This window comes from Mus caroli, unplaced genomic scaffold (genome assembly GCF_978045245.1).
Source record: "Mus caroli unplaced genomic scaffold, Mus_caroli_1 scaffold_3, whole genome shotgun sequence".
Classification (NCBI taxonomy): domain Eukaryota; kingdom Metazoa; phylum Chordata; class Mammalia; order Rodentia; family Muridae; genus Mus; species Mus caroli.
This window is the reverse complement of record NW_028227258.1, coordinates 36,986,100-36,997,500: the sequence shown is the minus strand read 5'-3', so window position 1 is coordinate 36,997,500 and position 11,401 is coordinate 36,986,100. Positions and strand designations below refer to the sequence as shown.

At 44.7% G+C, this 11,401-nt stretch overlaps 1 protein-coding gene across 2 annotated transcripts in view; it reads right to left on the bottom strand.

Moving 5' to 3' along the window:
- Synpo2 (synaptopodin 2) overlaps positions 1-11,401 on the bottom strand; it is a 158,745-nt gene that overhangs the window by 37,211 nt on the left and 110,133 nt on the right. The window contains exons 3-4 of one of the 2 annotated variants that reach the window (XM_021158903.3): positions 10,177-10,958; positions 5,659-7,853 (exon numbers count right to left, since the gene is read on the bottom strand). In XM_021158903.3, the coding sequence (XP_021014562.1) occupies positions 5,659-7,853; positions 10,177-10,958 (2,977 nt within the window). The remainder of the gene's footprint in view (positions 1-5,658; positions 7,854-10,176; positions 10,959-11,401) is intronic. The other variant, XM_085835553.1, reaches the window with a different exon arrangement.

The window sequence follows — 11,401 nt, the reverse complement described above, 5'->3', positions numbered from 1 at the left end:
TTAAGAAGGCAGAGCACACACTGAGTCCTTAACAGCATGCTAGCTCACAGTGTACAACCGAGGGCAAGGTCTCCAGCCTTTGTGCCTCGGAACCCCATCTACAGTCCATAAAATGGGCACAAAAATGCTACCTCCTTTACCTGGACGACCAATCAACAGGGTATTGTAGGAAAGATACTCAGCTGATGCCGGGCTAAAGTTTTTGTAAATTCAGTAATCTCATTATAGTTTATGTAAAACACTCACATATTTTACAACGATCAATAAGCTAATTGTCCTTCCTACCTTCTGCCTACACTCTAGTCCTCGGAAGCTTTGAAACTGTGTGAATGGCAGCCCCAGCTTCTGTCCCTAACTGATATCCTGATAGGGACTGCAGGTCTTCATTCAGGGTTGTCCAGTGTGTCAAAATGTCATTCCCCCATCAAGAAGAACCCAGCACTGTACTCTTTGATGTCAACTTCCAAGAAGAACACTTTCTGTTTATTTCTATGAGGCACATTTCTTTTTCATGCAGGGCCAGCTACTGTCCTTTGACTTTAAGCTGTTTCTCATGCATATACCAGGGACCTTTCCTTTGGATCTATGAGATCAGATCTCTGCAGAGTGCTTTGAACATTTCTGAGTGCTCCCATTGGCAGAGGCAGGAAGGAGGGAGATTGAACAGCAGGTCTTGGGGGGCTGTGCTTAGGGACTCTAACATTTCGGTGTAGTGATAAACTACACCAGATGTAGATAAACAGGTCAAGAAGAAGATAAACAAAGACCCCCAATTATACTCAGTTAGTTGCCAATCTTCTGACCAAATCAGTAATCTGAGACCTGTCTGGCAGAATTTTCTGTCCTCACAGTAGTCTGGGTGATGGGACCCAGGAACCTGCATCTGTGTGCCCAAGCACACCCCTAGCTCCAGATTTGACAATGTTAAGATTAAAATTCTCTCCATTCAATCACCTCTGAGTGGCTCTTTGACTTCTGAGAGCCAAGTGATGGATTAGTGTGCACACATCGTATGGACCACACACTTTAAACATTTTAGAAAGTGACTTTGTTTGTCGAGGAAACAACTGCACATCAGTGCTCCTGCCTTGAGGAATGGAAGCTCACAGGGTGAGACGTGGTGTCTGGTCATTCAGCACTTTTGCCTGCTGTTTGGATCTTATGGGAATTTGCTGGTCTGCTTTGTGGCTGGAAGCCAACTCTGGTAGGAAGTCAAGAGAAGAATTTCAACTTGGTATTTTCCCAGAATACTTGTTGACTCCGCCAGCAGCTTTGAAGTGTTAACAAAAATCTCTGTGTTCCCCAGAGTCCAGTGATATGGGACATAAGACCATCAGGGGCCAGTGTTTCTGGGAATATTGATGGTTGGAATTTACATACTTTTCTCATGAACACGCACAGTAAAACGTTTGAAAGCAAACTCAACAGCTCTGCTTCAGGTGAGATGAGCGCGCTCTCCTCGCTTCCTTCTGAAAGCGTGTGAAGAATTAAGCCTTTCAGAAAACAGTCACTTCTTAATGACCTTGATTTCAAGTGCCCTTCCTTCCTGCCTGGTTGGTGGGGACTCCTGAGAGAGCACAGCTGACTCAGAGGAACTCACCTTGAGATGTGGGCGCTAAATGACTTCAGTGACACTGGGGAAGCACTGAGTGCTCACAGTGGGCTTCACTGGCTGTGTCAGAGAGCTTTGTGCTTTCAGAGGTAGCAGAGACCATTGGCATTCTTTCTCCCAGTGACTGCAAACAGGAGAGCAGCCTCAGGTGCCGGTTCATTCCTTTAAAGGAGAATTGTCTGTGACATCGCAAATGTGACTACTGATGCTCTAGTACAGGCTGTGGGGTGATCTGCAGCTGTTCCACACTGAGAGACGTTGGCACTAACCAGAAGAGCTGTTCCCAACCTGGGGGAATCCAAGGACCCTTTCACAGGGGTCGCATATCAGATATGCTGCATATCATATATTTTACATTAAAATCCATAACAGTAGCTAGAATTACAGCAATGAAGTAGCAACCAAATAATTTTATGGTTGGGGAGTCACCACAGCATGAGGAACTGTATAAAGGGTCACAGCATGACGAAGGCTGAGAACCACTGCTCTAGAATAAAAGCTGTCAGCGTATGTTACATAACTAGTTATAGCTTAGACGTGTTTCCCCCTGCTTACAATTAGTTTCTTCTTGTGCATATTAAATGGGATTGTTGACATGTGGTATTGTCAACAATCACTGTACATAATGGTAGTTTACGAGTTCGAGAATGATCATCCAAATGTGCATAATAAAACATAGCTCTAAAAAAATGTGACAGTGGATAGTCTAGATACATACCGTGTATTATCTACTCTCAAAATAGAACTTGTTTATGATCGAAGTATTAGAGATAGGCTAGTGAGTGTTCTTAGGTTATGGTGTCAATGTAATTCCTCCAAAAAAAAAAAAAAACAGGAGCAAATGCTGGGCTTGTATTTCCATGCTACCTGCCTGCCTCCTGGAATCTTCATATTGTGTGCCCCACAGCGCCTTGTTCCTGCTGGGAAGGGAGGCTTGCGTCTCTCAGAAGGAAAATTTATCACAGTCCTTCAGTTCTGGCTGGGATTCCCTCAGTGGATAAAGCATGCAGTGGATCCCTCTGGGTACAGGGCTTCAGGTACTCAACACAAGGCACCCTCTGGGATTCATTATCACTGTTGTTGACAACAGAAATGGACTTCATGAATTAACAAAGGTGAAAGGAAGAGGGAAGGAGCAAGCAAAACCAACCAACAGAGAATAAAAAGGAAAGAAAAAAAGAAACTGCTTTTTCTAGACTCCCCATCCAGCCAACCAACGTCCCCACCAACCTTTGCTTAAAGTAAAGCCAGGACTCAGATTTAACAGTGGACGGAGCAGCAGTTGGAGCAGTTGGAGTTCTAACCTCTTTCTGCCCCAGTGCCATCCCTGCCATAACTCCAACAGTTGCCCATGTAGCTCCTTGGAGGAGGAAGTCCTATCTATACCTCAGGGAGTTGGCTTGGTCTTTTCTTTCCCATGCTTAGTCCCTTGGAGAACTCAATCTAGTGTCTACTCATGGACCCTGTAGTCCTGAATGAGGCTATGCTACCTTCTGGTAAAAACTGTAGACACTGTGACTGTTTGCGTGACATATCCCTTAGAGGTTTTTCTAGACCCACAAACCATCCCTAGATAAAAAGATGGCATAGTTGTATTAGCCATGTCTTTAGTTATGAATGTAAGTAGTGTCTCTGCTAATACCATGTGACAGCAGCGAACAGACTAAGGACACGTCTCACTGATGCAAGCCACAAACCACTGCATAACTGGGGGTACTTCTGAGCCACTAATAATAAGGGTACTTTTGAACTAATGATTTAAAAATAACTACCCGTCGGTTGGGTGGCAGAGTGGCCATATAAGTTCTATGTCTTTTGTCTAACTTATTGCTATGTTTAGAATGCGAAGTTATGCCACACCATGGTGGTACACACCTTGAATTCCAGTACTCGGGAGGCAAATGTAGGTGGATCTCTGAGTTGAAGGCCAACCTGGTCTACAGAGTGAGTTCCTGGATAGCTAGTGCTATACAGAGAAATCCTGTCTCAAAAAAAAAAAAAAAAAAAAAATCAAAACAAAACAAAACAAAACAAAAACCCTACCAAAATGAAAGGAAAAAAAAAACCCAAATCAAAAAACTAACAAACAAAATAACAACAAAAAAACCCAAAGCAAAGTTATAAAAAAAATTATTCTTTTTCTTGTTTCATATGAAGAAAGAATCTTTGGTTAGTTTATAAAATACACACACATACACACACACACACACAGCATTTAACAAACTGCCTATGAAGGCAGTGAATGACACAAGTACTATTGTATAAGGGACTGGTTGCCCCTGTATTCTACAAGAAATTTCCTGATTGATTTCCATAGAGGCAAATAGAGACAAAATCACTCCCTGTGGTTGTATTTCTACCAAATGCACTGGGGGGAGGGTTATAGAGAGAAAAGCAGCGCAGTCCAGCTTCACTCTGCAGCTGACCCACCTCTCATTATGTTTTGGAAATACCTAAAACTGACATTTTCACAGCGGATGCTCCCCAAAAGAAATAGATGCTCTCCAAAGGGAAATTCAGATGCTATAAGAGAAATATTAGAGAAACGATTAAGATCAGAGCAAAGTCATACATGAAGCCTTTATAAAACACATACAATGAGCAGATAAAGAAGAAGGTAATATTTTAATAGGATAGTGGAATACAGCAGAAAGGCATTGGCAGCAGAAGACAGGAACGCAGATATCTTGAGACTGAAATGGCGCTGTGCACCCCCAAATCAGCAAAGTCTTTACACAAAGTCTCTAGACATCGCCTGTGTGCAAAGCGGGCTTCCCCGGGAGCTGTGGTGAGTCTTTGCACTTCTTTCCACTAACTCACATGGAATATTTTCCATGTTTGGTTCCACTCAGACTTAAAATAGATATGAGAAAGGTCTTCAGGTCTGCCGTCAGTAACATTACTAACCTCACGGCCAGCTGGATGACACCATGGCGTGTAACCAATCCAAATTTACAAGGTAACCTTCTTCAAACTATGCTGGCTCATCAAATAGAAACAAGAAAATAAAGGTGCAAGAATAGAATTGCAAGGGACAGTGGAGGAAACACGTGAAGAGCAAATTAAACACAAGGGGGAAAAAAAAAGAGAGAGAAAAGAAAACATCTGGGAGGTCACCCAGAGGCTCTTCAACAGTTCTTGCTTTGTCTGCATGCTCCTGTGGTTAGCAACCTGTCTGACCCGACTGTGTGGCTTCTCAGAGTAAAACAATAGCCACGTGTTACTTTGTGTCCATTCTCCTTTGGCTGTTTCTCCATTCTACTGCGCTACTCTTTGCCTCGGGCTTTCTCCGCAAGGGGGGAAAGTGCTCAATGGTTCCAGGGAGGGACCACGAGAACCCATTTCTAAAGATAATAAGCTTTCTCTCCTGACGCTAATTACTTCAAATGTGTCTTCTGAAGTGAGCCAGTGTATGGGAGGACATCTAGTAAAGGGTCCAATACAGAGTAAGTGGGCTGTGCCTAAGATCCTCCTTACAACCTATTGCTAAGCTACATAAACCCCAGCAAGTCTCAGAGTACCTTTTCTGTGGCAGCAAACATGCCTCTGAGCAGAGCTCTTCCTGCTCTTGAGAGATTTCCTATTTCCTTAATACCAAGAATAGAGCTAATGACTCAAAGGGGATCCCAGCCGTATATATCCCACAGTATATTTTCACGGCGTTCACCCTTCACTATGGGAGCACAGCTGGTGTATTACATAAAGGCTGTGTCCCCAAGCTTGGTCACACTGACCACTGTCTTATGGCGAAAGCATAAATCCTAAGGTATCTGCACATGCCTATTTTGGGATATCACAGATACTTTGAAGTGTGCAAAGAAAATAAATATATTATTTTAAGTCAAACTGAGTTGGGGTTTTGACCCAAAAACATATTACTATGCTTCTTGGACCCAGATCGGGAGGTAAAAATATCTGAAATTAAGTAAGGCAAGGATCTGCTAAGCATCCTTGGGGACTCAACACTGCAAACGATTCATTTCAAGCAAAGTGGACACTCAACTTCAGCTACAAGATTACTCTTCCACAACTGACGGTTTCCACACCTGAACTGTGACCCCACTTTTCTTGGCTGAGAACTTCGGCCTTGGAGCCACAAAATAGGATGTGGAGGTCGATTCTTGCTTCGGAGAGGTGGGGACACTCACAGGCACCGGGGATGCGCTGACGGGTGAGGTGGCCTCCGCAAAGAAGTTGGGCTGAGAGGTATAAGCTGGTACGGAGTACACAGAAGAAGCCTGTGCATTTGTGGGAGACCCAACAGCCGCCTGCCGGGGAGGGAGGGCTTGCTTCATGGCCGGGGCTGAACTGACCTTGACTGTTGACTTTTGAGGGAGGCCATCCTTTGAATCAGGGGGTTGAAAGGTAAACAAAGACGCGTTGAGCTGATACGGTTGATGCTTCATGACATCCAAAGTGTTAAGAGGTTTCTTGCCCTTTTTCTTGCTCGTTTTGGAAGCCTGGGCACCCGGTGGTTGAGACTTGATAGCAGCCAGTGGGTAAGAGGGGGAATGGATAGGATTGTAGGCCACGGGCGGGGGTGCTCGGACGTTGGAGGAGTACTTCCAACTGGCGGGCAGGGATGGAGTGGGAGACTGGGCCCGAACTGTGTGGGCCTGCACTGTGTCGGAATCTACCACATACTTCTCCATCCTTGACTGCCTTTTAGCAAAGAGTTGGGCTCCTTTCCCACTCATTCCAGGAAGCTCATTGGATGGTCCCCCTGCACCAGCAGGAGCAGCATTTACTAATGGTGTGGGCGCTGATGGCTTGGGCGTGTAGTTATGACTGACCACTACTGCTTGGGGACCTTTGAAAGGACCAGCCAGGTTCAGCGCACTCGCGGGCCGGGCAGGAGGGGCGGTAGGCTGAGCTATTTTGATGGAGGACACAGCAGTGACCTGTGGTGGGTTCGGTGGATTTGATGTGGAGAAGGCAGGACGCTGGGCTGGAGCCACTCCTGGAGACCAGACTGGAGAAACTGGGGCTACCGGTTGGGAGGAAGAGGAGGACTTGACTGTAGGCTTTGGAGCGACAGGAGGTGGGGTCTTTTGTTTGGCAGAACTCTGCATGAAGTTACAAGCCTCTGCGCCTAAACTGAGGTAGTCTTCTTCCGGCCCAGAGTCCCCTCCAGTGCCTCGCTTGCCTTCTGCATTTTGAAGAAGTGACAGGAGTTCGGGGTTGGGGCTTACTTTGGTTTCTTTGAAAGTAAACATGGGTTTTGTTGTGCCTCGTCTTTTGGCTTCCTGCAGTATTCCCGTTCTTTTGGCCGGCACTGCGATTCTCTCATCGCGGGAAGCTATTTGTTCAGATGAATCATAGAAGGCTGGTTGTGACCATGGAGCAGGCTGGGGCCATGGAGGGGGCTGTGCTGGGCCAGCCACTGGGCTTGATATCCCCCTGGAGAAGGCTTCCGGTGGAGGTGAGACCGCAGAGTATGGTGGCGGAGCCGGGAAGTCAGAGATGGGACTTGTCACACTCCGCGTTGGGGAGAATGGTGCTGCTGGCTGGTTCATAGATCCTAGGAAGGGCTTGGCGGTTCTATTCATAGGGATCATCCTCTGGGCCCCTGCTGTCTCTGACACTCCACTGAAGCCATTCTGTTGTGGCACACTGGCAAGACTACGTCCCATCTGGAAGGAACTTTCGCTCACAGAGCTCTGCATTCTTACCGATTCTTCTTTTCGCTGATAAGAAGTCATAGTTCTCAGACCGTCCGTCTGCAGGGCATCCGGTCCTCCACCTGCCATCCCACCCGTCTTCTCCTCTTCATTTTGGGCTGTGAACTGTTCCATCCTCTCTCTCCTCTTGGCAAACATGAGCGCTCCTTTGCCTGTGGTGTCTGGCAACATCTCCATCTTGTCCCCTCGGTTGAGTCTCTTTTCAATGTCCACCAGTCCAGAATCCCAATCAAAGTTCACAACTTGGGTGTTGTCGTCAATGTCAGACAGCAACTCTTCATCCACTTCCGACTCACTGGTTCCAAGAAATGCAACGTCACTTATCTCGTCCTTGTCACCTGCTTCCTGGTCCTCCTCCTCCTCTTCCTCCTCTCGCTCAAGCTCGCCAGTACCGTAACTGACTAGGGTGTACTTCCGGGCCCTCCGCCTCCGCTTCTTAAACATCAACACCCCCTTGGAGTTTGGGTTGGGAGCATCTGTTAGGAGGAGGGCGATGCTTTTGCATTTAGACTTTGCTTCTTTCACTTGCTTTTCAGATAGACTTTCACTCCTCCTGAGCCCTGCGGAAAGCACACAAATTGTACTGAATTGATGAATGCAAGGAATAATGCACAGAAATTGATTCCCAATGGGGAAAATGAATAATGAATATATAAAGACATATTATAATTGGGTACTGAAATTTGGAGAGATCTAACTCATTTATTTATTTTTTCATTCATTCATCCTGCCCCGCACCCCTGTGTGTTCTGGGAGTACACATGACCTAGGGACTACACTGCTTTTTACTTCATTTCAAATTTGCACTTATAAAATTATGATGTCTAGCACACGACATCCTGTCGCATTCACTCCCATTCACACAGCTTTACATGTGCTGACTTAGAGCACAGATCACCCTCCCACATGCACCTCCAGATTATAAGTTTTAATAAAAACATAGGCTTGGAACTGCCAGTTAATAGGTTATGATTGTATTAAAGTGAAAATACTTTAGGAACCTAATACATTTTGAAAACAAGATGTACTCTGTCCTGCCATATTTAAATGTGAAATGTTAAAATTGAATATTCCAATGCAATGTATTTACATTTTTAAGTTTCTTCTTTTTCACTTTGACAACCACCTCAAATCTTCCCACTGAGCTACTGAATTAATATGAACTCATAATACTGGATAATGACAGTACTGAATTAATAATTAGTTATATTTCAGAGTACTAGAACATTGTGACAGTCTAGGTTGGACACTATCTACACAACTCTGTAAATTAACAGGCTCTTACAAATATACTCCTGCTTAAGTTTCAGAAAGAATAAATGGAAACCTTGGGAAAATTTTAAAATTATATGAATTGAGGTCTTTTAAACTAACATTGAAACTGAGGTAGCAATTGTGCCTTAAAAATAGAACTTGGCAGTCCTAAAATGGCAGAAGTTTATATTTTCATTTTATTATAAAAAGCAAATTAATGTCAAGTTAGTTTATAGAATCAACTAATTCAATCACTTGAATGAGTATGATCCAAAATAAATTTTTGTCATATCCTGAGTTAAAGAAAGATATCAGAAAAAATAGATATTTCACAATTGAAATTAGTTCTTTTTGTTAAAAGTCAGACTTGGTTAATTCAACAACAAAATAAAATAAAATAAGAGCAAAACATTTTAGAGAAACCATACAGATATTTATCTGGTGATCAAATTTATGCAGACAAAATAGTCCAAAATCTGGGCAGTCTTAAATATGATTTTTTTTTTTTGACTAGTGATGTTACAGCTTGCTATTACACTGACAGTAACAACTGCACAGTTGTCTGCTCAGGGCCACCATGTGAAATATGCACATGCCGTCATAATGCTCAGGTTTAATATGCTATATATGTGAGGTGCCTAAAGCAGGAGGAGTGGCCACCGGCACTTGCCAACAGAGCTACAAGTGGCTGTGCTAAAAATAGGCACCCAAAGGACAACGGGGGCTAGAAGGCCGATGTGCGATTCTGAGGACGCAAGCTCACTGCTATTGTGTACCAGTCAGCCTGTGCATCCTCAGAGGAAATGCTCAAGTTGGTAAAATAAAGAAAAAGAATGGTGTCTATGAGAGAAAACTAATAATAATGGCACTGAAGCTACAGTTCTTGACCTCCTTCCGTTTGTAACCTTCGTCCTCCAGATAGGAGAGAACGCCAGCGGGGAGCCTTGCACATTTCCTGGGGGAGAACTCGGGAGCTGCCGAGCTGCCTGCCGGCACATGGCCCTGGAGACTTGAGTCTGGAAGGTGGTGAGCGCGCTGCCACCTAGTGAGGCTTACACAACAGCAAGGATGGATCGTGTAACTGCTGGACATCACACTTGCCCTTGTCTGTCAAACACTTCTGCAAGCATCATCAAGCCGCAGAATAGTTGGTGGGTTTTTTTTTTCCCAAAATGAAGCTCTGCTTTTAATATCAGCGTGGAAACCTTGTTAAAGGCACCTCAGGAGGGGGAATTGTTATTTAAACTGGGTCCACATCGCTTCCAATCCTCTTAAAGTATTTTAACACAAATTGCCATAACATTCTTCAACAAGTAAAGGGGGCGTATTTCATATTTCTTTAACAGTTCCTGCATCTTTGGGGATAAAATGAAGTTGATGAAAATATTTAGGCATAAAATGAAGTTTATGAAAAACATTTGAGTCTAGTATGAAGTTCAACTTTACTGCTTCTAATTTAAAAACTGGTATTTCCCCACACTATATTTATTGTTTTGTGCATTAGATAACCACCAAAGATAGTAAAAGGCATGTGAAAACTCTTTTTAAAAAAGTTTATACAGTTCAGCTAGTAGAATAAACTAAAACCCCAACTCCCCTGACACCCGCCCCAACCATGGCAGGACTTACGAGCATGGCGTGCGCGGTGCTTGTGTGGTCTGCTGTGATCCTTTCCCGAGCGTTGATCTTCTCCGTGCTCGGTGCCTTCTGACGAGACCGCAAAGGAGACCAGAGAAGGAGGCGCTTCTGACCGCCCTCCTTCCACGGGAGAAGCCACACACCCCCTTCCTGTCTGCAGCCTGCACTCTTCAGCCTTCAGCCTGTCAGAGCAATCTAGAATCACTTCCACCTGGGGCAGCCCTGCGCCTCCTGGGTCTCTTCCCTGGATCACTCTCAACTCTCGGCCACTGGAGGTGCTGGACGTCAGAGAAGTGTCTGCTTTCTCAGGAGCAGGGATCGAATTTATGTGGACAGTCCTCTCGTGTTGTGAGCTCCAGTCTGGGTCTGGAGACTTGAATTTTTCATTTCCCTGGAGAGTCACTATAGGGCCACTGGTGCATTGATGTCTTTCCTTTGAGAGGGACAGCTGTAGCTCAACCACATGGCCTGGCTGGCCTGCTTCTGCCTTTTTCCTTAAGATGACCTCTTCTACCAAGTGTCCTTCTTGGGAACCAAGCATCGGGGGAACTTGTTCTTGTTTTGGACATTCTGCATAACCCCAGGCATTGCTTTGGTCCTCAGTTAGGGGAACTTTTGTCTGGACTGGAGCAAGAAAGAAGTCTTTGCTCTGGGTCTCGGTGGCTTGCTGAATCTGCAGGGTGGTACTTTCCGTGGGCCCCTCATGTGTAAGATGCTGATGGTTTGTAGTTCCTGATTCAGAATCCAAAGTCTCACTTGTTCCACTAGAGGGTCTGCACACAAAAATTATTCCTAACAGTTAGTCAGTGGGTCTCCCACCTGCCAAAGAATTCCCCCAACTTATATGATGTCTCATGGAAGATAAAACAAAAATTCCCCCCATAACTTCAACATATTAGAAAACAGAACTTGCTGGAACATGACAGGGCTGCTAAAGAGCCTTGAGATCAGACCGTCTTTCTTTCAAGTGCAAGAAAAGTGCTTACAAAAAGCTTTGAAATCTGAACTCACCCCCAACCCTGCCTTGATTGTAAAAGGCACGGGGTGTAGCTATGTGTGTCTCTTTTTTGAAATTGGGTTTTTTTCCCACAAACTATGTTTACTATAGATGCCCAGGAACTCCCAGTGTCCTGTGGAGTAGATATTATCAAATCTCGTAGACACATTCGGAGCTTCAGATCAAGCAAAATACAATTTTTTAGACACGGTGTATTCT